The sequence below is a fragment of the Lithobates pipiens genome, unplaced genomic scaffold (genome assembly GCF_037356315.1).
Source record: "Lithobates pipiens isolate NorthernLeopardFrog02 unplaced genomic scaffold, aLitPip1_a1.2 Scaffold_35, whole genome shotgun sequence".
Classification (NCBI taxonomy): Eukaryota; Metazoa; Chordata; class Amphibia; order Anura; family Ranidae; genus Lithobates; species Lithobates pipiens.
The window spans coordinates 24,805,384-24,833,097 of record NW_027507811.1 but is presented as its reverse complement, the minus strand read 5'-3'; the positions used below and the strand labels follow the sequence as shown (position 1 = coordinate 24,833,097).

The 27,714-nt window shown below is 43.4% G+C and overlaps 3 protein-coding genes across 6 annotated transcripts in view; 1 reads left to right on the top strand and 2 right to left on the bottom strand.

The window, feature by feature from the left end:
* Window positions 1-2,446: 2,446 nt before the first annotated feature.
* LOC143955220 (uncharacterized) overlaps window positions 2,447-27,714 on the bottom strand; it is an 86,190-nt gene continuing 60,922 nt past the window's right edge. The window contains exons 9-17 of the mRNA XM_077465303.1: window positions 14,651-14,830; window positions 9,889-10,092; window positions 5,726-5,869; window positions 5,528-5,639; window positions 5,314-5,411; window positions 5,073-5,229; window positions 4,859-4,956; window positions 4,610-4,748; window positions 2,447-3,797 (exon numbers count right to left, since the gene is read on the bottom strand). Of these exons, the coding sequence (XP_077321429.1) occupies window positions 2,743-3,797; window positions 4,610-4,748; window positions 4,859-4,956; window positions 5,073-5,229; window positions 5,314-5,411; window positions 5,528-5,639; window positions 5,726-5,869; window positions 9,889-10,092; window positions 14,651-14,830 (2,187 nt within the window). The 3' untranslated portion in view covers window positions 2,447-2,742. The remainder of the gene's footprint in view (window positions 3,798-4,609; window positions 4,749-4,858; window positions 4,957-5,072; window positions 5,230-5,313; window positions 5,412-5,527; window positions 5,640-5,725; window positions 5,870-9,888; window positions 10,093-14,650; window positions 14,831-27,714) is intronic.
* Window positions 10,122-19,452, top strand: LOC143956218 (uncharacterized). Of its 2 annotated transcripts, none has more exons than XM_077466393.1 (10): window positions 10,122-10,278; window positions 13,774-13,914; window positions 13,991-14,078; window positions 14,195-14,292; window positions 14,378-14,510; window positions 14,627-14,844; window positions 14,925-15,072; window positions 15,915-16,114; window positions 16,209-16,347; window positions 17,696-19,452. In XM_077466393.1, exons 1-10 carry the CDS (start codon window positions 10,165-10,167, stop codon window positions 18,496-18,498), a joined length of 2,082 nt encoding a protein of 693 aa, XP_077322519.1. In that variant the 5' UTR covers window positions 10,122-10,164; the 3' UTR covers window positions 18,499-19,452. The 2 variants fall into 2 exon arrangements, with proteins under 2 accessions (XP_077322519.1, XP_077322520.1); XM_077466394.1 differs by having other exon boundaries at window positions 10,141-10,278; window positions 13,853-13,914.
* The window catches only part of LOC143956261 (uncharacterized), a 51,706-nt gene continuing 48,592 nt past the window's right edge, over window positions 24,601-27,714 (bottom strand). For all 3 annotated transcript variants that reach the window (XM_077466467.1, XM_077466466.1, XM_077466465.1), the window contains exon 6: window positions 24,601-27,052. In XM_077466467.1, coding sequence (XP_077322593.1) covers window positions 26,136-27,052 — 917 coding nt within the window. In that variant the 3' untranslated portion in view covers window positions 24,601-26,135. The remainder of the gene's footprint in view (window positions 27,053-27,714) is intronic.

Here is a 27,714-nt window from a genome sequence, read left to right as displayed (position 1 = left end):
TCCAAAAGCGCTGCAAAGAAGCTGCTTGCAGGACTTTTTTTGACGCCCTGCCAGCGCAGCGCCTCAGTGTGAAAGCACTCGGGCTTTTACATTGGGATTGCAGTTGCGCCTTCTTTCAGGCGCTTTTTTTAACGCTAAAGCGCATGAAAAATGCCTGAAAAACGCCCCAGTGTGAAAGGGGTCTTAGGGCTACATCAATAAAACTTCAAACCATGCAACAGAAAGTCGCCTAATATACACATTATACTTTGCAAGTCAAGTATAGAAGGCCGACGCGTTTCACCTAATAGCTTCCTCATGGCCTTATCTTTAGTTGAAAAAGTAGCAGAATGGCGGATCGCCTAAACACTGTAGTCTAGGGAGGAAATGGTCATATAATGTGACATAGGATATGAAAGGTGGGCAGCAAAAGTAAATCAATGGTAAAGGATGCTGTCAGACAGGTGTGTAGTGAAAGGTAGTATATGAGAATAATGATTGCATACTGAGTGAACATGTGACTTCCACCCCGTGACTCGTACAACCCCATGCCAACATAATGATAATAAAGTCCAATTGCAGGATTCACCTAACCACCACATTGACTTTTTCCTTTCCTTCTCCACCCCAAGTTTTGACCCAAGGTCCCTCGGTGGATTGGGGAAAACCTGATTCAGCAGCAACCTAACTGCTTTGCTGACACTACTGAACCCTACCGTCCTTTATATTATTTGGACCTAAAAATTCCCCAGATCCAGCCCCACCTTCAACCAAACCCTCCTCTGATACAAAAGGCTTTTTATTAGTGAGGACATAGCGTGCATCCTACAGTGGGTGTGTCTGGGAATTCCTTCCTACATCACAAGTCAAGGTTCCCAGATGTTCTCCCAACCCCATCCTTCCTCACAATGCCTTGGATTTCCATTGATAATGAGGCTGGGTTCACACCTATGCGAATTGTATGCAGCTTATAATGCTTCCAATTCGCATAAAATGTTAAAATCTATTAGTTTGAATGCATCTGGTTCACATATGTGCGTTGCATTCGCACACCGCATTGCCCAAAAAACACGTGCGTTTTCTAGGCAGTGCGGTGCGAATTGAAGGCACATATACTTCTATGGGAATGCATCTGATTCGCAGATGCATTCCATGGTGAACAGGCATTCTCTCCTTCTCTTCACTTCACCCCCCCCCCCTTTCTGCTCAGCTGATCCGCAGATAGAACGGAGGGGCACTGCTGAACAGCTGCTTTTTCTCTTCACAGAGAAAACGGAGCTGGAATTCGCACAGGACTGGTGTGAACCCGGCCTAAAGGAAATCATAGAACTCACCTAACCACGTTATTGGCTCTCCTTTCCTTCTTCACCTCAAGTTTTCACCCAAGGTCCCTCAGTGAATATGGGGAATCCCTGGTTCTTGAGCAACCTAAGCCCTTGTACACACGGTCGGACATTCCGACGACAAAATCCGTCGGATTTTGTCTGACGGATTTTGTCTGAAACTTGTGTTGCATACACACGGTCGGACAAAGTTGTTGGAAAATCCGATCATTCAGAACGTGATGACGTTATTTCGTTACGACGGGACTACGTTCAGGCTAGTAGCCAATAGCTTTGGTCTAGGAATTTGATCTGAGCATGCGTGGCACTTTGTCCGATCGGAATGCTCTACACACAATCGGACAAAGTCCGATCGGATCATGTTGTCGGAAAGTTTTATAGCCCAGCTCTAAAACTTTGTCCGTCGGATATTCCGAAGGAAACAGTCCGATGGAGCCCACACACAGTCGGATTATCCGACAACACGGTCCGATCGGACATTTTCCGTCGGAATGTCCGACGGCGTGTACAGGGGCTAACTGCTTTGCTGACACTATTGACCCTTCAGTTCTTCATAATATTTGGACCTAAAAAGTTTCTTTGATCCCACCCCACATGTTTTCCCAACCCCATCCTCCCTTACAAAATCCAACACGTAAAATAATCCCTCTTCTTCAGAGTTCCTAGATATGTCCTCTCCATACAATGCATTTGATTTCGACTTAAAATATACAATCCTTTATATTATTTGGACCTAAAAATTTCCCAGATCCAGCACCACTTTCAACCAAACCCTCTTTTGATACAAAAGGCTTTTTATTAGTGAGATGCAGCATGGATTCCTTCCTACCTCACCAGTCAGGGTTCCCAGATGTTCTCCCAACCCCATCCTCCATTTCAATGCGTTGGATTTCTACTGATAATAAAAGGACAATGATAGAACTCACCTAACCACCTCGTTGACCTACCTTTCCTTCTTCAACTAAAATTTTCACCCAAGGTCCCTCAGTGGACTAGGGAAAACCTGGTTCAGGAGCAACCTAACTACTTTGTTGACACTACTGTCTACACTACAGTACAGTCCCTTATATTATTTGGACCTAAAAACTTCTCAGATCCAGCGCCACACCACAACCAAACCCTCCTATGATAAAAAAGGCTTTTTATTAGTGGGACACAGCATGGATCCTGCAGTGGGCATGTCTGGGATATCCTTTCTACATCAGAAGTCAGGGTTCTCAGATCTTTTCACTGCTGGATAAAAGACGGGGGGACTGGTGCACTATAAAAATTCCTTGTAAGATCACACCAAAACAATTCAAATGAAAATATCCCATTTGGGTGGGCTGACTCCTTCAAACAGCCTCACCTTTATTGCACAGTTGGCCAACAGGCCAAACGATTTAGTCTATAAATGACCACCTTATGTTTTTCAGCAGCCTCAGGTGGTGTGCTTACTCTGGTGGAGAATCAGCGTCACTTTCTGCGCAAAACATTTGCCACATTCTAGACAGGAAAACGGCTTCTCGCCGGTGTGAATTCTCATGTGCTTATCACAGTTCCCTTTATTGGAGAAGCACTTTCCACACTCAGAACAGGAAAAAGGCTTCTCGCCGGTGTGAACCCTCTGGTGTGTATGGAGTAGCGATTTCTGGGTGAAAGACTTTCCACACTCGGAACACGAGAAGGGTTTCTCCCCGGTGTGGATTCTCTCATGCCGAATCAATCCAGTTTTATGATTGAAGGACTTCTCACATTTGGAACAGGAAAAGGGCTTCTCTCCGGTGTGTATTCTCTGATGTGCATAGAGTAGCGATGTGTGGGTGAAAGACTTTCCGCACTGAGAACACGAGAAGGGCCTTTCCCCGGTGTGGATTCTCTCATGTCGAATGAGTTCTGCTTTCGTTATAAAGGACTTCTCACACTCAGAACATGGAAAGGGCTTCTTCTCGCCGGTGTGGACTCTCTGGTGTATTCGGAGTTGGGATTGGAAGGTGAAAGACTTTTTGCACTCAGAACACGAGAAGGGCTTTTCCCCGGTGTGGATTCTCTGGTGTCGCACTAGTTGTGATTTCTTTACAAAGGACTTCTTGCATGAGGAACATGAAAAGGGTTTTTCACTGGTGGGCATTCTCTGATGTACAACGAGGTCTTGTTCTCTGATAAACAACTTTTCAAAATCTTGGAAAGTACATGGAAATAACTTATTGTCTCTATGTGTAAGGTTAACATTATTAGAAGTAATTTCCTTAGGATTAGAAGGATCTGGTGACCCATCTGCATTCTGAAAACTAGGTTGGACGTTTGAGATAATAGTATTTGATTTGTCAATAGATTCCTCAGAAATAAACAGATCCGTTGTTCTAACCATATGGTCAAGTTTTTGGGTAAAAAGGCTTACTCCTGGAGAACAATGTTTAATGTCATTATTTTCCTCATTAAGATTTGGAGGTGAAATATGATGTCCCAATGGGGTATTCCATCCATTGTGTCTACCTGTAGAAAATGTTTTATTTATTAATAATAGCAACAACAACATGTTGATTACAGTATGTACAGTATATTGGTCTAGTAGTATAGCACACCAGTTTAGGATCTCCATAAATTAATGACCTTGCTTTGGCAAGGAATAAAAATGGCCCTATCTTCACCTCATTTGTTGGAGACATATCATTATAATTAAGAAAAGGAGATGAGTTGTATGGTATCTCCACCTCATTTGTTGGAGACATATCATAATAATTAAGAAAAGGAGATGAGATGTATGGTATCTCCACCTCATTTGTTGGAGACATATCATTATAATTAAGAAAAGGAGATGAGTTGTATGGTATCTCCACCTCATTTGTTGGAGACATATCATTATAATTAAGAAAAGGAGATGAGATGTATGGTATCTCCACCTCATTTGTTTGGAAAATAACATATTGAGGAACTGAGATGGACCTTCATATACTTCATTTGTTGGGAATACAATTTTTTACTGAGGAAAAGTGATGGGTCTTGTAGACGCCATATAGTAACTCCATTGCATTTGTGAGAATTGTTTTTTATGGTGTGTATATATATATATACACCATGATGTTTTTTTTTTTTTATAGAAAACAATGCAGAGTTTTCCATTTGCGTTATAGCTTCAAGATAGTCTATTAATGGATGAAACAATCTTTTTTTTTTTTTATCTTTTAAAAAAAGTACACACTGTCTAAAATGGCAAGGTTTTTTCCGTCTACTTGCATACCTTACATTTGATGAAGTTAAATAAAAATGTGAAGTGTTGCATTTTGTGTATACAGTATAATACTTACCAGTGCTAAGGCCTAGAGAAGATTCCTCCTTTGTAACTGTCACCATAACTTTAGCTTCCTTCATACACAACTGATTTTCTTTCATGTACATCTCTCCTTCCTCTTTAACCTCAGTTTTCATATCAGTCACTTCTATCCCCTAAAATCACAGAATGACGGTGAGCACTATTATCCTGAGACTACATAGAGGAATATCATTAAACACAATTTAGAGTCAGGTTTGAGTTTGCCATCATTAATTCCATCTACCTGATGATGGTGAGGGATCTCCTGATCTTCCTGTGTGGAATCCTGAGAATACAGAGGACAGGGACATCTCTCTGGTGGGTTCCCATTACTGGATCCATCTGTAGGAAACACACACACTGACTGAATACATTGTTTCTATGTGTTTATCAGATGATGGGGGATCTAGGTGGAGCCTCCGTACTGCTCTCTCCTTTACAACAAAGTCTCCTCTTACCCGGTGATGTGAGGGGCGGCTGATTCTCCATCATGACGTCCTTGTAGAGATCCTTGTGTCCTTCTAAATTTTTCCATTCCTCCATCACAACATCTTCCTTTTGTTCTTCTTTCATCTCTTCTTTGATATTAATATCAAAATGACTAACGTTTCCACTCTGGATGTAAATTTTAAACAAAATGGTAACAATGCAGATAATGTGAAGACCATAATGTAACTATCAATGACTATTATCTTTTACCTGATGATGGTGGGGGATGGTGTGATCTTCCTGTGTGGAATCCCAGGAATACAGAGGAGGGGGACATCTCTCTGGTGGGTTCCCATTACTGGATCCATCTGTAGGAAACACACACACTGACTGAATACATTGTTTCTATGTGTTTATCAGATGATGGGGGATCTAGGTGGAGCCTCCGTGTTGCTCTCTCCTTTACAATAAAGTCTCCTCTTACCCGGTGATGTGAGGGGTGGCTGATTCTCTATTAAAATATCCTTGCAGACATCCTTGTGTCCTTCTAAGTACCTCCACTCCATGATGGAGACATCATGACACCTTATAGGAACCTGACACACACAATGATACAGTCACCATCCAGACACATCCCTTGTCTGTTACTGGATAATGTCCCAGAATTCCCACCACCGCTCACCTTCCCCATTATCAGCTCAGTTATCTTCTTGGTGACTTCTAAAATTCTCTTGTCATTGTTTCTCTCTGGAATCAGTAAGGAATGTAGAGGGACCATAATGGAGTTCTGTCCATCTCCTGAAGTCTTTTTCACAACTATTTTATCCTGTGAAGAGAGATTAGCTACCATTATATCTACTTATCACTGTAATGTTACAGCCATAGCATTATGAACTGTTATTGCTGGACAGTAGGGGGTGTAAAAAAAAAAGTGTGGTGCAGCTATAAAACATTTTTATGTTATTGTTTTAGTCCTGATAATAACAACCTCAACCTCACATTGACCTTGGTTAAATCCTCTTCTTCGCCAAACAAATCCTCCTTCACCACAAAAGTACTGCTCTTTCCTATCCCACAACCTGAAAACTGGACTCCCAATATATAGAGCCTTTCCCTTTACTTTTCCACTCTCCCTTGCCTGTTTCCCTTTTCCTTTCCTCTTTGCCTTTCCTCTCTCCTTTTCCTCTTTGCCTTTTCTTTCCTCTCTCGCTTTGCTCTTTCCCCGTCCTTTTTCCCTTTTCCTTTCCTCTCTCCATTTCCTTTCTTCTTTGCCTTTTCTCTCGCCCTTTCCTCTTTCCCTTTCCTTTCTGCTTTCCCTTTCTTTCCCTCTTTCCCCATTCATTTTCTCTCTTTCTTTCCTCTTTATCTTTCCTTTCTCCTTTTCCTCTTTCCCTTACTTTGTTCCCGTTCCTCTTACCCTTTCATTTCCTCTCTCCTCCTCTTTCCCTTTCCTTTCCTCTCTGTCCTTTTCCTTTATCCCTTTCCTTTTCCTCTTTCCCTCTCCCTTACTTTTCATCTCTCCCTTTCCTCTTTCCCTTCCCCCTTTCCCTTTCCTTTTCTCTCTCCTTTTCTTTGCCTTTGCTTTCCCCTTACCTTTCCCTTTCCTTTTCTCTCTCCTTTTCTTTCCCCTTACCTTTCCTTTTCTCTCTCATTTTCTTTCCCTTTGCTTTCCCATTACCTTTCCTTTTCTCTCTCTCATTTTCTTTCCCTTTGCTTTCCCATTACCTTTCCTTTCCTTTCATTTCCTTCCCTTCCCTTTCCTTTCATTTCCTTTCCTTCTTTAGAGTGATGGCAAATAGACCAAGTGGTCCATCAAGTCGGACCCATTTTGTTGGTTGGTTTGTATGGTTCAAGGAGACAAACTGAAAACAATTTTTGATTGTGTGACCTAATGTAGTCCCCAGTTGAGAAAACAGTTTTGCATTGTATTTGTATTAGGGATGCACCGATACCAGTTTTTTACTAGTTTTTTGGTCAAGTACTTGCCGATCTCGAGTACCGATACCTATGCGGCCATACAAAAATTCCTATCTGAATTGCCTGCGGTTTCCCTCACCACTCCTGAGTGAACCCAGTATAGATAGACAAGGAAGCACCATTTAAGTGAAGCAATGCTTCCTTCCTACATCTTCTCCAGTCCTGTGAGCACCGCACGTGGCCGTGGTTTTTCATCATTGGTGGGATGGGGACACTATGACCATGCAGATTTGGAGTTGACATGCGAGATATGTACTTTTAATATGTGAGCTGCTTTGTCACTGAATGGACAACACAGCAGCAAAAAAATCCCCTGGAGGTGGCAAAATGACCCATGCACATGGGCTACATGGCTTTATCTAGGCAGATGGCACATTACGACCATCACCAGCCCCATTCCCTGCCATGCCAAGCTAGGCCTACCACCAAGGAATTGGGGGGGGAGGGGGGTACAGCTGGCAAAGTGGGAGTAAAATGTCTGACATGGAGTAAGGGGGAGGGAGCATGTAACAGAAGAGGTTGAGTTTTGAATGCACAGGGAGAGAGATCACCAGGGCTCAAATTGGGCCCAGAAGATGGCACCTCAGCTCACTTATATGCTCCCTTCCCTACTCGCCAACTTCAGCACCCCCACATCTACTTGTGTTACCCCCCTTCACCAAACCCCACCCCTCCCCTCTGTATTTACGTACATCAGACAACACTCCCCTCCACCAGATCCCCACTCAGGAGGGTGCACATAACTGGTGTAGTTGCCTGCTGCTGTTGGGTGGTCCAGTATTGTCAGTGCCGGCACTGCGTTCATCACGATTCCCCCACTACCACCTCTCCAGGCCAGCCATGGGTGGGAGAACCCTCTCCTTCCCCCTCCTCTGGGCCGGACTGCCGCTCCCGCCTCTTCCTTTGCTTTGATTTGAGGGGCTGATTACACCATCCTCAGTGCCCTGTGCGCCATCCAAGTCACCCCCTATACCTCCACGACTGCTGCTTCTCCCGGGCAGCTCGGGCACTTCACTCACTAGAGCCTCACACTGGAAACCGTCATCCTCTGGCAGGTGCCTTCTGCATACCCATAGCATCGTCACTGGGAACCGAATGTGTTCGTTTTGTGTGGACGCAAATTGCACCGCAAAGTATCGTTTTTAGGCATCGGCAGTGCTGGGACAAGGTCTTCTAGAGCCCAGGGCGAACATGCCAAACTGCGGCCCCCCAAGATGTTTTATTATGTGGCAGCAAAGATCCTCCTCAACAAAAAAAACTGAGCACTAATCCTTTTTACTCCCCCTAAGCATCATTTTCCCTCCTCCCAGCACAAATCTTTGCCCCCCCCAAAAAATCACCCCTCCTAGCATAAATTCCCTTCCCCTAGAAATTCCAAATTTCCACTCCCGGTACACATCTTCATCCCCCCACTGGAAACCCCCCATCCTCCCTCTAAGCACAAATCTTCTTCTCTCATTCCAATTCCCCACACAAAGCCCCCTAAAATAACACTCTTAGCATACCCCCACTAATTTCCTCTCCTAGAACAATACTTACCCTCTGCCACCCTCCAAGTTTCCCCTTACAACAAAAATCCCCTCCCCCCAGTCTCCTTACGGTGCCCCCTTCACCTCACATGATACCACAGTGCCCAGGGCAGCCGTCCCTTCTGCCCACCCCTTGTCCCGGCCCTGGGTATCGGACCATTTTCACGAGTAAATGTGAAAATGCTCGTTATCGGTGCAACCCTAATTTGTATACTAAACGTTCATAAAAAAAATGTAATGTTTACGTTTCATACATTGGCATGGCAATCTAACTACATTTTTTTTAAGAGCTTTGGAATGGAGTTTGCTGACTTCACAAATGCTCTGAAGAACAATTTTTCAGGAGGCTTAAATGAAAATCCAACCATGTATGGCCAGCTGTAGGCCTCGTTCACACCAGACTCTTTGGATTGCATTGGACAGCTCTGACCAAAGCCATCCCAACACATATACAAGGCAATTTGCCTTACGTCCTAGAGCAGGGTTTCTCAGCCGGGGTTCCATGAAACACTAGGGTTCCTCCAGAGGTTGCCAGGGGTTCCTTAGGCAATGAGAAGTTTCTGCCTCTCAGATAAGTTCCCACCGACACCATTGATCTTTTTAGCTATCTATAAGGTGGTAATTCTTCCCAATGACCACAAATGTAAGGACCATTCTTCCCACCGACCATCACACTAATGTATCATGAGTTGTAGATATAGTCATTATTAGCAGGGGTTCCCTGAGACTGGAAAGTTATTTAAAGGGTCCCCCCCCCCCCATGTTAAAAATTTTGAGAAAAGCTGTACTAGAGCTTCAATTTGCTTCAGATGAGTTGAAAAATGTGAGCGCTACAAAAAAAAAAAAGGGACACGTTGCATTTTTGCGCAAGGCATTATGATGCACTAACACAGGGAGTTAAATAGAGTTTCAAGTTAAATAAAGCTTAAAATAAAAAAAAATATATAAAAAAAAAAACAAGCGTAGTGACTTTTTTTAACATTCAGCGAATTTTCATTATGCGCACCTTAACGCATGCCTGCTGGTGGGATCCAGCCCCCTAATCACTGAGCCAATTAGTTATTTTTTTATTAATAAAAACTAGTTGAGAGCAAGATTTTTTTTATTTATTTTTTTTTTTTTACTTCTGTAAATTTTAGAAAGTTAAAGATTACAAATTAATTGTAAACAAAAAATGTGTTCATTATTTATTGGCAATTTGTAATTTTAAAAAATAGCAGGAAAATTATTTTCACAGGCAAGTATCTGCTCAAAAAAATAAATAATAATAAACAAAATAATAAATAAAGAAAGAAAAAAAATAACAAATGAACATTTTTATTTTCAGAATCCTCCTCACCTCCCCGGTCAGCAGGTAGATGATCTCCAGGGTGAGCCGTAATATCCTCTCCGTCAGGTTGCTGCAGTTTGCCTCCATCGCTCCCAACTCTGTCCCATTCACTTCCTGCAACAATAGTGCCCATCCCCCCCAATACTCATCGTCAAGGCTCTTCTGTGATTGGCTCTCCATGACCATGTTATTGTAGCCCATCTGCTTGTTGGGCTACAACAAAATGGCAGAGAATATCCAATCACTAAGAGTGTGTATTTTACCCATGATGCTGAGTATTGGGGGATGGGCTGCAGGAGTGAGTGCAATAGAGTGCAAGCTATGGTGCCAAAATGCAACAGTCTGACGGAAAGGATATTACAGCTCACCCTGGAGATCATTTACCTGCTGACCAGGGAGGTGAGGATGATTCTGGGAGCACCACAAATATGTTTTTTTTTTTTTTATTATTATTGTTGATACCTACCTGAAAAAATAACTTTCCCACACCTTCATTTTAAAGACAATCAGCAGTAAATTGCTAGTACAAAATGTTCTCCTTTTTAAATCGTTATACATTTTTATTTTGTAAAAAATTTCAGTTTTGTTACATATTGTTAATTATTGTTAAATTTGTTGAATTATTTTCTGATTGTTATTTTTATTATTGTAACATTTTGTTACAGTTTATTATTGTTAAACTTTGTATCATTTTTATTATTGTTACAATTTTGTTACATTTTTATTTTGTTGTGTAATTTGTTAATCAGTTTGTGTATCAAACAACTTTTTTTTTCTACCCTTAAATAGATAAAATATCTTAGATATTTTGTCAAAGAGGACAATTGGCTTAATAAGTTACAAGACTCATTTTTACAGAATTGGTGGCTCTTTGTACTGAAATTTGGAAATTTTTAACAATACGCCATTGTTTACTATTTTTAGGGAGAAATTTTGATTTAAAAGAAATTACAGTGATTTTCATATATGCAAGTTCTAATTAAAAATAAATATATATATTTTTTTAGTCCCGGCTGCATTACAGTCAGTGTACCTGTTGGGGGGGGGGGGGGGGGGAGGGGGGGAGGGGGGCGATGACATTTTACACAGGCAGTAAAAATTCTCTTTAAATTATTAGTAAAATCTAAAAAATTGAGGAAAGGTGCAAATATTAACACTTTCTTGTGCTGAATATTAAGCTGGGTATACACAAGTGGAAAAAAAAATCATACGAAAATTCTTAGTGCATGCAAATATTTCAAATTAGATCAATATTTTATTTACACTGTTAGAAATTCATAAATGTAAGAGATTTTCCATCCTGCTCCAATCACCCCTCATTCCCACCACTGCACCTTCCACCACACCGACCACCACACCCAACCCGATCACCCCTCATTCCCACCACTGCACCTTCCACCACACCCAACCCGATCACCCCTCATTCCCACCACTGCACCTTTCACCACACCAACCATCACACCGAACCTGATCACTCCTTATTCCTACCACTACACCTTCCACCACACCAAACCCGATCACCCCTCTTTCCCCCTACAGCACCTTCCACCACACCAAACCCGAACACCCCTCATTCCCACCACTGCACCTTCCACCACACCGAACCCGAACACCCCTCATTCCCCCCACAGCACCTTCCACCACACCAAACCCGATCACCCCTCATTCCCACCACTGCACCTTTCACCACACCAACCATCACACCGAACCTGATCACTCCTTATTCCTACCACTACACCTTCCACCACACCAAACCCGATCACCCCTCTTTCCCCCTACAGCACCTTCCACCACACCAAACCCGATCACCCCTCATTCCCACCACTGCACATTCCACCATACCAACCATCACACTGAACCCGATCACCCCTCATTCCCAACACTACACCTTCCACCACACCAAACCCGATCACCCCTCATTCCCACCACTGCACATTCTGCCACACCAACCATCACATCAAACCTGATCACACCTCATTCCCACCACTGCACATTCCACCACACCAACTATCACATCAAACCTGATCACACCTCATTCCCACCACTGCACATTCCTCCACACCAACCATCACATCAAACCTGATCACCCCACATTCCCACCACTGCACATTCCACCACACCAACCATCACACCAAACCTGATCACCCCTCATTCCCACCACTGCACATTCCACCACACTGAAACCCAATCACCCCTCATTCCCATCACTGCACCTTCCACCACACCGAACCCGATCACCCCTCATTCCCACCACAGCACATTCCACCACACCAGCTATCACACTGAACCCGATCACCCCTCATTCCCACACCTGCACATTCCACCACACCAGCTATCACACTGAACCCGATCACCCCTCATTCACAACACTACATCTTCCACCACACCAAACCCCATCACCCCTCATTCCCACCACTGCACATTCCACCACACCAAACCCGATCACCCCTCATTCCTACCACTGCACCTTCTACCACACCAACCACCACATCGAACCTGATCACCCCTCATTCCCAACACTACACCTTCCACCACACGGAACCCGATTACCCCTCATTGCCATCATTGCACCTTCCACCACACCGAACCTGATCACCCCTCATTCCCAATACTACACCTTCCACCACACCAGGCCCCATTCCAACATTCCAACTCCCCCTGCCCAAATGCAGATACTAAGCATTTGCACAAATATTCATACTCGTGCAAATGCTCCAATACCTGAAACCAATACCTTTTGCAGTGCGATTTGAGCCCATACAAAATGAATGGGCTCTAATTGCACTGCAAAGAATCGCATGAGATTTGAAGAGGAATGCAGTGTGATTCCTCCAACCGCTCCTGTGTGAACTCAGGCTTGCTTTAGTGACTTCAGCCAGGTTCACAAAGTGGCATTGCAGGAGACCGAAATTGCACCCCATTTCTGGTTAAATCACATGTGATTATTTGTAGTGCGATTTGAGCCCATTCATTTTGTATGGGCTCAAATCGCACTGCAAAGGTATCGGTACTCAGTATCGCCAAGTAGTTGCCTGAAAGTATTGTTACTCGTACTCACCAGTAAAAATCCAGTATCCATGCAACCCTAATATATATACAGTATATGAGCATGGGTGTGGTTCCTTTTAAGTAAGTCTTATCTGGAGATGCCCTGCAGACATCAGTTGGTAAAACTGCCACTTTAGGAGACTTTTTCTGCATAAATACTGGAGAGCAGTTGGACCTGCACACAGAATCCCGTGATATATTTTGACCAAACTTGGGCTATGGAAGAAGGGAAGGACAGACGGCATGCAATGATCTACTGGACCAGATGACCAAACTTATCCGACTGCTTTCTCCAATGGTCTGCTGGATAAAGGTGGTCTAAAGCCACCTACACACATCTTATAAGGTTATTATTATGGCGATAGACTTATATCGTCTCTGTAGGCTTTTTTTGGTACAGAGGACACATCGGTACAGTTTATCTGACGAGTGGGGGTCTGCCACATAATTAAAAGTCTGCCAACAGCTTGACATTACTAAAACACTGCAGATCTGCTCTTACTGTTCTTTGAAGGCGAATCCCTCTAAGCCCCAACTAGATTTAGCACCTCCTTGAGACCCAGAGTTGCACAACACGTTTGTTCTCACCTTCTAGATCACTATTAACTAGCCAGCCCATATAACCCCTATATCACATCAATCATCATACAGTGCCCAGTCTAAGGCTAACATCAGGACTTTTCCCAAGCTTGAGAGATTCCCTCCTCATGACCACACACCACCACCCCATGAGGAGAACCCCAACTAGGCCTTAACAGACAAGGATAAAAAGGGGGCCATAAGAGCAAAGAGTAGCAACTTGTTTAATTGGAAATATATATACTAATTTCTAACCTGCCTCCACAGGATAACATTGTTGCAAAAAAGACATCAGGAGATGGACAGAATTTCATTTTGGTTCCCCTATATTCCTTACTGCTTCCAGAGAGAAATAATGACAAGATTTTAGAAGCCACCTCCAAGATCACCGAGCTGCTGACAGGAGAGGTGAGCACTGCTGGGAATTATGTGATATTATTAAGTAGCAGAATAGCGATAGTAAGTGTATCATTGTGTGTGTTAGGTTCCTATAAGGTGTCAGGATGTCTCCATGGAGGAATGGAGGTACAAGGATGTCATAATGGAGGACAACCGGGCTGTTACATCACCGGGTAAGAGGAGACTTTATTGTAAAGGAGAGAGCAGTACGGAGGGTCCACCGAGATCCCCCATCATCTGATAAACACATAGAAACAATGTATTCAGTCAGTGTGTGTGTTTCCTACAGATGGATCCAGTAATGGGAACCCACCAGAGAGATTTGTCCATCCTCTGCATTCCCGGGACTCCGCACAGGAAGGTCACACCATCCCTCACTATGATCAGGTAGAAGATTTACAGTCATTGATAGTTACACTATACACTGCACATTAATGGCGTTTTTACTATTATATTTTGCATATACTTTCAGAGTGGAAAAATTTGCAATATTCAAATTAAAGGAAAGATAAAAGAAGAAAATGATGCTGTAATGGAGAAGTGGGACTATTTAGAAGGAAACACGGAAGTGATGATGGAGAATCAGCCACCCCACAAAACACAGGGTAAGAGGAGACTTTATTGTAAAGGAGAGAGCAGTCCGGAGGCTCCACCTAGATCCCCCATCATCTGATAAATACATAGAAACAATGTATTGTGTGTGTGTGTGTGTTTCCTACAGATGGATCTATTTATGGGAACCCACAAGAGATATGTCCTCCAGAGAGATGTCCTCCAGAGAGATGTCCGCCAGAGCGATGTCCTCCAGAGCGATGTCCTCCAGAGCGATGTCCTCCAGAGCGATGTCCACCAGAGAGATGTCCACCAGAGAGATGTCCAAGTCTTCTATGCTCTCAGGTTTCCTCACAAGATGATCACAGCATCCCTCACCATGATCAGGTAGAATATTTAAAATGATTCATAGTTACATTATGACCTGTACATTAGCTTCATTTCTGCTATTTTACATTTACTTTTAGAGTGGAAATACGAGCAATATTGCTATTAAAAAAGAGATAAAAGAAGAAGAGGAGGAGGGTTTTACAGAGGAGCTGGACTGTTTAGAAGGACACAAGGATCTCTACAAGGACGTCATGATGGAGAATCAGCCGCCCCTCACATCACCGGGTAAGAGGAGACTTTATTGTAAAGGAGAGAGCAGTACGCAGGGTCCACCCAGATTCCTCTATAATCTGATAAACACATAGGGGTTCTTTTACTAAACCTAGAGAGTCAAAAATCTGGTGCAGCTCTCAAAGACCAATCTGCTTCCAGTTTTTTTTGTCAAAATATAATTGAAGAAGCTGAAGTTAGAAGCTGATTAGCTACAATTCACAGTTGCACCAGATTTTGCACTCTCCAGTTTTAGTAAACCAGCAAAAACTGGTGCACAATAAAAAAAAATTGCAAAGTTTGATATGCCTGATTAACTAATGCTTCCTACAACAAATAACAAGTTGCATGTTCCATTTTGTTAATTTGTCCCATGGTGGTGGTTCATCAGATTCAAGCATGGATACTGCCTCATGTACCAATGGTTTGGTGCAAATCTGAGAAGATCTTCCACTGGGATCATCATAAACTTTCTCCTTCCGTCCCTGCTGGTTTTCTGCACCCTGCTAGCTGTCCATACACATCCGCTCTCCTTTCATTGCTGCAGAGCCGATGTCGCTGTCCACCCCTCCTCACTACAGTATTCACACCTCTCTGGTAATGGTGTATATTTTAGAACTATTAATTTAGAACATTGGCACAGGTGCATCATTAGTTAATTTGGTGCACACAATGAGGCCTTATTAGAAGCTGCTCTTCTAAAGTGATTTGCAACGCCACATAAAACTTGTTCCTATAGCATTGTTAAATTATTACAATATTGACATAGTAAATTCATCCAATATTTACACCACAAAGCTGACGTATTTACTTTCGGTCCTCAAAATGTATTCAGTCAGTGTGTGTGTTTCCTACAGATGGATCCAGTAATGGGAACCCACCAGAGAGATGTCACCTTCCTCTGTATTCCCGGGATTCCACACAAGAGGATCACACCATCCCTAACCATCATCAGGTAGATGGAGCCAGTAATGGGAACCCACCAGAGAAATTTCCTCGTTCTCTGTATTCCTGGGATTCCACACAGGAAGATCACACCATCCCCCACCATCATCAGGTAGATGGACCTGAGAATGTACAAGTTAAACTTGATTCTAAACTTTATTAGATTTTTTTTTTTTTGTGGTCTCAAAATATTTTTGTGATTTTAGGGGGAAGAAGTGATGGGTATAAAAATTGTGATTAAAAAGGAAGAAGAGACATATGTGATGGGTGATCAGCTGAATATAAAAGAAGATGAAATGATGGTGACAATTACCAAGGAGGAATCTTCTCTAGATATAAACACAGGTAAGTATTATACATGCAAAATGCAAAACTTCACATTTTCATTTGACTTTTTCAAGTATAAGATACACAGATGGACTGAACAATAAAGGAATTGGCCGACCTTCTTGCCATAGACCTAAAAATGGTAGACCGGTAAAGACTGGATGTCAATTTTATTTTCTATTGTAAGCTGACCTGGTAAAGTCTTTCATATTGGCTGATGAAATAGGGACAGTTAGTTATAGAATTTCAAACAGAATGTACTATGCTTTCAAAGAAAAAAAAGATTTTTTTCAGTAATGAATAAAAGAATTTTAAGCTAAAAGGGAAAAATCTCCAACATAATCAAACTAGTGAATGTGCCCAACAAATAAGGTATATTGTACATCATATGAAAGGCCCATCTCCATTCCTCAATAGTATTGCCTTGCTATCAAGAAATTAGGAGGAGATACTGTACACCAAAATAAAAGCCCATTACCATTCCTCAATATAATGTCATGTTCTCAACAAATAAGGAGGAGATACTATACCCCATATAAAAGGCCTCCTCCATTCCTCAATATGACAACAGGTTCTCATATGGAAGGTCTATCTCCTTTCCTCAATATAATGTCATGTTCCCAACAAATGAGGAGAAGATACTGTACATCATATGAAAGGTCCATCTCCATTCCTCTATATAACGTCATGTTTCCAACAAATGAGGAGTTACTGTACACCATATGAAAGGTCCATCTCCATTCCTCAATATAATGTCATGTTCTCAACAAATGAGGAGAAGATACTGTACACCATATGAAAGGTCTATCTCCATTCCTCAATATAACATCATGTTCCCAACTAATGAGGAGGAGATACTGTACACCATATGAAAGGTCCATCTCCATTCCTCAATATAACGTCATGTTCCCAACAAATGAGGAGGAGATACTGTACACCATATGAAAGGTCCATCTCCATTCCTCAATATAACGTCATGTTCCCAACAAATGAGGAGGAGATACTGTACATCATATGAAAGGTCCACCACCATTCCTCAATATAACGTCATGTTCCCAACAAATGAGGAGATACTGTACACCATATTAAAGGTCCATCCCCATTCCTCAATTAAATGTAATTTCCCAGAAAAGGAGGTGGAGATATTGCACATCATATAAAGGGTCTGTTTCCATTCTTCAATATAACATCATGTTCCCAACAAATGAGGTGTATATACTTTATACCATATGAAAGTTTCATCTGTATTCCATAATATAATGCCATGTTTCCAACAAATAAAACCTAACAATATAATCTATGTATTTACCTCTTGACCAAGTGTACCATTGCTGGTTTGGCTGCACTGTATATTATTTTCCAACAGGTGGAAGCAATGGATGGAATACTTCAAAAGGACATCTTACTTTATTTCCTGAAGATAATGACATGGCACAAAAATCTCCAGAAATAAGCATTGTTACTCAAAATACACATCAGAAAACTCATACAAGGAAGTGCTCATTTTCTTGTTCGGAGTGCGGGAAAGGTTTCAACGGAAATCACGCTCTCATTAATCACCAGCGAACCCACACCAACGAGCGCCCATTTCCTTGTCCGGACTGCGGAAAACGCTTCAAAGTAAAATTTTGTCTTGATCGACACGTGAAACTTCATGAAAATAACGATTCACTGTCCTGTTTAGAGTGTGGCGAGTCATTTGAAAAGAAATATGACCTCCTCGTACATCAACGGAACCACGCTGGTAAGGAGGTCTTTCCTTGCACGGAATGCCAAAAAATGTTCTTGAAAAAATATGATCTAGCTGTCCACCAGCGAATCCACTCAGGAGAAAAGCCATACTCGTGTTCTGAGTGCAGCAAGTCCTTCAAAAATAGACGAGACCTCATTCCACACCAGAGGATCCACACCGGAGAAAAGCCCTTCTCATGTTCTGAGTGTGGAAAATCTTTCACTCACAAATCTCAACTCAAAACTCACCAGAAGGTCCACACCGGCGAGAAGCCCTTTTCTTGTTCCGAGTGTGGCAAATCCTTCCCGAGTAAAGGAAACCGTGATAAACACATGAGAATTCACACCGGCGAGAAACCCTTTTCCTGTTCAGATTGTGGCAAATGTTTTGCGCAGAAAGTGACGCTAATTATCCACCAAAGAACGCACAACACCTGAAAATCTTATGGTGCCGGTTCTACCATTTCTTGGACTGATTTTTTTTTAGTCTATAGAACAAAAATGCAATACAGATTAGGCAGTTTGGAAGAGTCAGTCACCCCAAAATTGAATATTTTAGTTTTAGGTGCTTTGGCTTAGTCTATATCTTGGATCTAAGTCATTAGAAGAAGTACTACTTTGATGCCTAATTTTTTAATATGTTCTAGTTTTCTTCTTTATCTGACAAGGTATTGCTGTAGTGAATAGTGCTCACCTACCCTGACATCAGTAATCTGATTATTTGGGACCCCTGACTTGTAATGCAAGAAAGAATTCCCAGAGACACACCCACTGCAGGCACTTTGCTGTCTCCCAAGCTGGCACAAGCAATGTTGATGCAGCATGGACCCCCGCTAGAATACACTGAACAGCGTTCGCAGTCATTAGCTGCAAGAGCTGATCGAATGCTGGTTTTCTATCCAATACCCGTTCGACTGAAGGCGGTTGTTAGATCAGCTTCTATTACCCACTTCTGTTGAACAGACAGCTCTACACACAAACTAAAAGTCAGCCGCTTCCTGCAGAACTGGCCGATTTTCGGCCTGTGCATACCGGGCTTTACCTACAGAAAGTTTGATGTATCAAAGTGTCATTACTAAGGGACCATTCTTACTTGCAGTGCATTAGGGTGCCTTTTATAATGAATGGCTCTCCACTGCATTAACACAGTTATAGACAACACACCCACATCACAATCACCATGGTACATGTTGCGGAAGCAGACCAACATGTGAGGAGCTCTTTGAAATCTTGCTGCAGTGCATTATATCAACGATCAAACACAAATTTCCACCGCTATAAGTGTCCTCATTGAAGGGATTGTCCTCCCAGACCAGAATTGAGGGAAAATCTCAACAACAAGGATAAGGATATGCATTGTGCAACAGCAATAAAATAAAACTCTCATTGGTAGACCATGGCGTGGACTCTTGTTTTGTTTCATATAAATTGCTACAACTCATCACAGTTACTTGTTCTTCATTCACAACTCTATGAGGTCTATATATTGGAATGTGGCCTTTGGAGAAGGTTATGTGTTTTCCAAGCTGAACAATCTGACATGGTTAAAGAGGAACACGAGAACCCGAGTTTCTAGTCTGTTGGCCTTTGGTTGTTAGAGTGTACAGTTGCTCACCAAGGGGAAATGGCAATTGTTTATGAAGGTAGACCGTGGCAAATAAAGAACCGCAAAAAGGTCTCAACTATGGATGAGAAAAATTTGAAATTTTTCTGAAATATTATCATTTTTGTTTATTACGTTGAAGGCAAAGTAAAGCCTAACTCCAGGTCACTTTCACTTTAACTAGTTGGTTTGGCCTAAGCACTGCTCGGTGCAGATCCGTAATTAAAAGGGCTGGGAGGCCTGAACTTGTTGAATCATTATTTAATAGAGTAATAAGTTATTCTCTCTGAGCCTCACACCAGCCTGTACCTGAGCCCCACACCAGCCTGTTCCTGAGCCCCACAACAGGCTACTCCTGGGCCCCACACCAGCCTGTTCCTGAGCCCCACACCAGCCTGTTCCTGAGCCCCACACCAGCCTTTTCCTGAGCCCCACACCAGCCTTTTCCTGAACCCCACACCAGCCTTTTCCTGAACCCCACACCAGCCTTTTCCTGAGCCCCACACCAGCCTTTTCCTGAGCCTCACACCAGCCTGCTCCTGAGCCCCACAAAGCCTATTCCTAAGCCCCAGACCAGTCTTTTCCCGAGCCCCACACCAGCCTGTTCCTGTGCGCCACACCAGCCTGTTCCTGTGCGCCACACCAGCCTGCTCCTGAGCCCCACACCAATCTTTTCCTGAGCCCCACACCAGCCTGTTCCTGAACCCCACACCAAGCTGTTTCTGAGCCCTGCAACAGCCTGCTTTAGAACCCTACTACAGCCTGCTCCCGAATCCCACACCAGCTTGTTCCTGGGCTAAACACCAACCTTCTCTTGAGACCCACACCAACCTTTTCTGCAGCTCCACAACAACCTCCTCCTGAGTCACACACCAGCCTGCTTCTGAGCCCCACACCAGCCTCTCCCTGAGCCCCACACCAACCTGCTCCAGAGCCCCACACCAGCCTGTTTCTGAGCCCCATACCAGCCTCTTCCTGAGCCTCACACCCACCTGTTCCTGAGCCCCACACCAGCCTGCTCCAGAGCCCTACACCAGCCTGTTCCTGAATCCCACAACAGCCTATTCCTGCGCCCCACACCAACCTGTTCCTGAACCCCACAACAGCCTACTCCTGAGCCCTATGCCCGTCTGTTCATAAGCCCTACACGTACCTGCTCCAGAGCCCCACACCAGCCTGTTACTGAACGCCACAACAGCCTATTCCTGTGACCCACACCAGCCTGTTCCTGAGCCCCAGAACAGCCTACTCCTGAACCCCACACCAACATGTTCCTGAGCCCCACACCAACATGTTCCTGAGCCCCATACCTGCCTGTTCATGAACTCCACAACAGCCTACTCCTAAGCCCCACACTGCCTATTCCTGAGCCCCACAACAGCCTTTTCCTGAGCCCCACACCAGCCTGTTCCTGGGCACCACCACAGCCTACTCCTCAGCCCCACACCAACCAGCTCCTGAGCCCCACACCAATCTGCTTCTGAGCCCCACACCAACCTTTTCCTGGACCCCACACCAGCCTGGTCCTTAAACCCACACCAAGCTGTTTCTGAGCCCTAAAACAGCCATCTCCTGAATCCCACACCAGCTTGTTCTGGGGCCAAACACCAACCTTCACCTGAGCCCTATACAAACCTGTTCCTGGAGCCCCACAATAGCCTGTTCCTGAACTTCAAAACACCCTGCTTCTGAGACCCACACCAGCCTGTTTCTGAGCCCCACGATAGTCTGCTTCTGAGCCCCACACCAGCCTGCTTCCACCATGCTTCATAACCCCTTCTCTCACCACCCACCTCACACTGCTCCAATGGGCCTATACCCCCCTTCACTCACCACCTACTATGCTTACCACCTGCATGCCCTTCTCTTAATACCCACCATGGCTTCAGCTCCTCTTTTCTTAGCACCCTCCTTTGTCTTGGCATCCATCAAATGACACCCCCACTTCTTTGAGAAATCCATTTTGCTTGCAGTCCCCTTTCTTTCAGTTTCTAACATGCATGTAGCCCCCATAAAAAAGTAGATTTACTTAGCCAATCCTCTGCTCTTCTGTGCTGCTAAGCTGGTCCCCACAGCGTCTCCTCTCCCACGTTCCATCTGTGTAAGGTCCTGACATCACCAAGACCATTGAAGAATCCATAGCCCTGTACACAATGAGGGACAGTCCACTGCTGGAGCATGGGGGAGGGCCAGCTGCAGACTGGAGGATCAGGTAAGTAAAATGCTACTCTACCACTGCAATGAGGAATGTTCAGATTTCCTGGAGTTGGGTTTTACACTCTAAAATATACTTCATCTTAGAGGTGAATACTTGAGATTCCACTATGGAGGTGTGTAAGAGGTAAGATGAACCTTCACCCATATGCTGGTGGAGCACCCTCCTACAGTAGTGTAAATTAGGGGTCTCCAAATTTCCCATCCTTCAAAATTTAAAGGGGCCGGACTGTGGCAAATGGGAGAAGAAAATGTCATCAGTGGTAGCGTCCCATCATTGATATCAGTGGGAGGTATAGTGCCCCATCATTGGTGTTAGCGAGAGAAATATTGCCTCATCACTGGTGTCAGTGGGAGGAATAGTGCCCCGCCATTGGTGTTAGCAGGAGGAATAGTGCCCCATCACTGGTGTCAGTGGGAGTAATAGTGTCACATTGTTCTGATCAATGGGAGGAATAATGTCCCATCATTGGTATTAATGGGAGGAATAATGCCCCATCATTGGTATTAATGGGAGGAATATCGCCCCATCATTGGTATTAATGGGAGGAATATCATCCCATCATTGGCATCAATGGGAGGAATAGTGCCCCATCATTGGGATCAATGGGAGGAATAATGCCCCATCATTGGTATCAATGGGAGTAATAACGTCCCATCATTAGAATCAATGGGAGGAATAGTGTCCAATTATTGGCGTCAGTGGGAGGAATACTGTCCTATCATTGGTGTCAGTATGAGGAATAGTGTCTAGTCATTGATGTCAGTGGGCGTAATAGTGCCCTATTGTTGGGATCAGTGGAAGGAATATCTTCCCATCATTGGTATCAATGGGAGGAATAGTGCCCCATCATTGAGATCAATAGAATGAATAGTGTCCCATCACTGGTGTCACCTGAGACAGGAGCAGCAGAGTTCCTGGGTCCAGTACTACTGGAGGAGACCCCTTTGAGCATTTCTGGAGGTGCCCCCTAGAAGACATCGAGGTCATAGCTGGGGGGTCTATTTACAAAGTCTATTCCTGGAGTTTGTTTGGGTCTGGAGTTCACTGGAGAGTACCTGGAGGAAGATGGAGAAAAGGTGTCCAGCTGTTCTATGGTGGTGTGAGTTTGTATCTCCCTCACTGGAGAGAGCCCGGTGAGGAGGTAATTGATGATCCTGTGGCTATGTGAGTAAATTACCCAGTTCTGGAAGTTAGTGACCGTGTACAGAGTTTGGAATTTTGGGAAAGTCCCAGTCACCTGCCAGCATTATAAATTCCGTGAGACATTTTTGTGTAGCTCAGCAAGCTAAATAAGAGTCCTCGTAGTGTTCAGTTCACCAGTTTTGGTGTGTCTCATGCTCCCTTCACCCCACCAAGTTCATTGTTCCAATGAAACCCTAAAAGACACCCCTAGACTGTTCCATTTAGCGAGTAGAAGAGTGAAGAAAATGCTGTGTGCCAGGCTCAGTTCACCAGTGGCTCCCAAGGGGTGCCCTACACTTATTTCTATTTTTTAATGTCTTCTGTAGAAAAAGAATGATGACACTGGAAATAAAGAACCAGTAAGAAAGTTCCATTAAATGTTTCTTCACAAATCAGCCTTCCAGCAGCGATACTGGAAGGAGGAGTTGGTACTGTAATGCCGCGTACACATGAGCGGAATTTCCGTCGGAAAAAATCTTGGATGCTTTTTCCGATGGAATTCCGCTGAAGCTTGGCTTGCATACACACGGTCACACAAAACTTTGCTGAACTTTCAACCGTCAAGAATGCAGTGACGTACAGCACTACGACGAGCCACAAAAATGAAGTTCAATGCTTCCGAGCATGCGTCAAATTGTTTATGAGCATTCGTAGGAATTTTGCACGTCGGAATTGGTACAGACGATCAGAATTTTTTCCGACCGAAAAATTGAGAACATGCTGTCAATTCTTTGCTGGCTGAAATTCCACCAGCAAAAGTCCAATGGAGCATACACACGGTCACATTTTCAGACCAAAAGCTCTCATCAGTCTTTTTGCTGGCCGAATTTCCGATCGTGTGTACACGGCATAAGGATTTGGACCCAGAAACTCCTTTGTGTCTAACCTCCACCCATCTTACTGAGCCACCAAAAATCCTCATAAGCACTCTGTCAGATATCTGTGCCCACTTTCTTTGATGCCTGGTTTCATGATGAACCTTCTTAGGTCAACCCCTTTACTTCTCATTTAAGCCATGTCTGTGGTAATACAGGTGAACAGCTGGTGGGATCCAAGGCCCAAGGACGGGGGGGGGGGGGGGGGTGACGACGACGACACATACTGTATACTTACCTCAGCTCAGTTTCTAACGCCTCTGGGAGGCAGAGTATCATTGTCGTACTTCCCAGAAGAGCTAGAAGAACTTGAACTTCTGTGGGACCTATTCTGGTGGAATTAAAGTCACCCAGCTCTCCCAGGAAGCAGTGGTTACAAATTGGCCTTCTCCAAAGGCCAAATTCCAATAAGTCACCCATGTAGGGTTGCCGAAGAAGAACACGTAATTGTGGTCAATAGTAAAATTACATATGAATCAAAACAAAGAGTCCACCCTATGGTTCACCAAGGAGAACTTTTATTACTGTGGCAGTAAATGAATATTACAACATAAATAATGACTATGCACAATAAATTATACATCAAAGGAGTACTTTTTTTTATTTTTTATAAAGTATTAATAAAAATAAAAAAATAGATGTAAAAAAATAAACGCCCTGGACCAAATGATAAAAGGTTCACATATAAAACCTTCAACGCGTTTCAGCGGCCAAACCACTCCCTTTTCATCAGAGCTCCAAAAAGTATAAACGTAAATAAGCATATACTGTGAATATGAACACTATAAACATGATGATGCATGTAATTACTGTAAATACACATACAAAAAATTGTAGAATGATTCCTAATGTGTATTTATAACAAGTACACAGATATTCATGTTTATAGTGTTTATATATATTTTTTGATTTATCTTTGTACTTTTTTTGTAGTCCTGATGAAGGTGGTTTGGCTCCTGAAACGTGTTTTTTTTTTTTTTATGTATGTCAACCTTTAAAGTGATTTAAACTCTTACTTACCATTTGGTCTGGTACTCCCTTCATTTGTTTATGGAACCCCAATCGAACATGCAGGGCTGCTCCAAGCTCTCTAATTCAGTCATTCTGTGATTCAGTCCCTGTTGAGTGCAGCTCCCAGGGCTCATCTTGTCCAATACTCAGAAATATCCAAGAGAGAGATGGAAGTGTGCCCCGTTTCAAATGATCAAGCCCATGATGGGTGAAATGAGTTAGCCTATGTACACACGATAGGATTTTGCAACAACAAAACCGTGGATTTTTTTTCCGAAGGATGTTAGGTCAAACTTGTCTTCCATACCACGGTCACACAAATGTTGTTGGAAATTCCGAACGTCAAGAACGCTGTGACATACAACAAGCCAAGTAAAATGAAGTTCAATAGCCAGTGTGGCTCTTCTGCTCGATTCCGAGCATGCGTCGGAATCGTATACACACGCTCAGAATTTCCAACAACATGTCTTGTTGTCGGAAAATTTGAGAGCCTGCTCTCAAACATTTGTTTGCTTCCATCTTTCCCTTGTAGGCTTCTTTTATATGTTTATGCTTTAAATAACCTTCTGGGTAAGGACAAGCTTGTTCATGTGGTCATAATAGGTTAATAATGTCATGTCATAAGCATCGTCGATCCGATCCTGTACAATCCCTCACCCATAGTTCATTGGAGCAAGAATGACAACTGGCTTCCAGGTTTGGACTTATGTGGTCATAATATGAGCATCATTCTCCCTTTGTAATGGGGAATCCCTCACCTCGAGCTTATATGAGCAAGATTCACAACTGGCTTCCAGGTTCGGACCCACACATGGTCCGAACAAAGGCAAACTCATTCTTAATCCTTGGTACCCATTGGAGGGTAATCTTGTTTCATGTAAGCTACTTCACCACAGCCAATGAAGATGTTCACTTTCCAAGAGGAATGGGCTGCACTGCTAAGACACCCAGGACCCTCTACAATAGCGATGAGCCCAAATCTCCTCCTGTGCCTCCAACATCCGATTTTCTAGACTGGAGACTTCACCGGAGATCAGAGTCAACATGATTTGCAACCTATCCAACCCCTCCATGCCCCTTCCAATCTCTGGACCCATAGCATCCATGTGGCCTGCTACAGTAACTCCACTGGATCCCACTTCATCAGATTTCCCACCAAACTGGCACTATCATTCTACAGACAAGACTATTCAGCTTTTGCGAGGCCTCTGGAACTTTTACAGTGGTTTCTTTGGTGGACAACCAGTGTCTCTCTCCGCGCAAAGTGTTTACAGCAATTTGGGCAAGAATAAGGCTTCTCACCAGTGTGAATCCTTAAATGATTGTCACGGTTTGCTTTAGTGGAGAAGGATTTCCAACACTCGGAACAAGAAAAGGGCTTCACTCCAGTGTGGACCAAATGGTGTCTTTTGAGCTGCATTCTGAGAGTGAAAGACTTTCCACACTCAGAACACGAGTAGGGCTTTTCCCCCGTGTGCGTTCTTTGGTGCCGAGTGAGTTGTTGTCTTTTTCTGAAGGTTTTCTCACACTCAGAACAGTTAAAGGGCTCAGAGTGAACTTTCTGGTGAGCAGTGAGTTGTGATTTGAGGCCAAAACACTCTCCACACTCAGGACACTTGAAGTCCTTTTCGCCGGCATGAAGTCTCTTGTGTGCTACCAGGCCACAGTTTGAAAGGTACAAATTTTCGCACTCTGGGCAAGGATATATCTTCTTGCCAGCATGGCCCATCAGATGTATGCGGAGTACTTTCTTGCTTTTAAAACCTTTCCCGCACTCTGAACATGGAAATGGAAGCTCGGCTGTGTGATTTATTGGGTTAACTGTATCCAAAGTATTATAAGAATATTCCTCGGGAATTGAAGGATCTGGCGATTCATCTCCACTGTGACAACTTGCCTGGACATTTGGGATAACAGTACGTAGTTTGTCATTGGTTTCTTCAAATATAAAAGAATCTGCTGAGCTCTCCATGTCATCAAGTCTGTGATGTATATATGGGGTGCCGAGGCCTTCTGGAGAATATTGTGCCATGTCATTATCTTCATTATAATCTGAAGGTAAAATAAGATGTCCCTCTGAAGCACTCCAGCCACCATGTCCACCTGTTGAAAATAAGTTTGAGCATGACGTTATATTCAGCAGTACAGATGGACCATGTCATGTGGTTTACAGTATCTGCTCCTCTTTTGCTGGGAATATGACGGAGGAATAGAGATTGACCTTTCATATGGTGTACAGTATCTCCACCTTATTTGTTGGGAACATGACGTTATATTGAGGAATGGAGATGGACCTTTCATATGGTGTACAGTATCTCCTCCTCATTTGTTGGGGACATGACGTTATATTGAGGAATGGAGATGGACCTTTCATATGGTGTACAGTATCTCCTCCTCATTTGTTGGGAACATGACGTTATATTGAGGAATGGAGATAGACCTTTCATATGGTGTACAGTATCTCCTCCTCATTTGTTGGGAACATGACATTATATTGAGGAATAGAGATTGACCTTTCATATGGTGTACAGTATCTCCACCTCATTTGTTGGGAACATGACGTTATATTGAGGAATGGAGATGGACCTTTCATATGGTGTACAGTATCTCCTCCTCATTTGTTGGGAACATGACGTTATATTGAGGAATGGAGATGGACCTTTCATATGGTGTACAGTATCTCCACCTCATTTGTTGGGTACATGACCTTATATTGAGGAATGGAGATGGACCTTTCATATGGTGTACAGTATCTCCTCCTCATT

Excerpts from the sequence above, each read along its gene's own strand:
- LOC143956218 (XM_077466393.1), top strand. The coding sequence starts at position 10,165 with ATGGGCTGCAGGAGTGAGTGCAATAGAGTGCAAGCTATGGTGCCAAAA. Across the intron at positions 10,279-13,773 it reads TTTACCTGCTGACCAGGGAG|GATAACATTGTTGCAAAAAA; the intron begins GTGAGGATGATT and ends CTGCCTCCACAG. Across the intron at positions 15,073-15,914 it reads GCCGCCCCTCACATCACCGG|ATGGATCCAGTAATGGGAAC; the intron begins GTAAGAGGAGAC and ends TGTTTCCTACAG.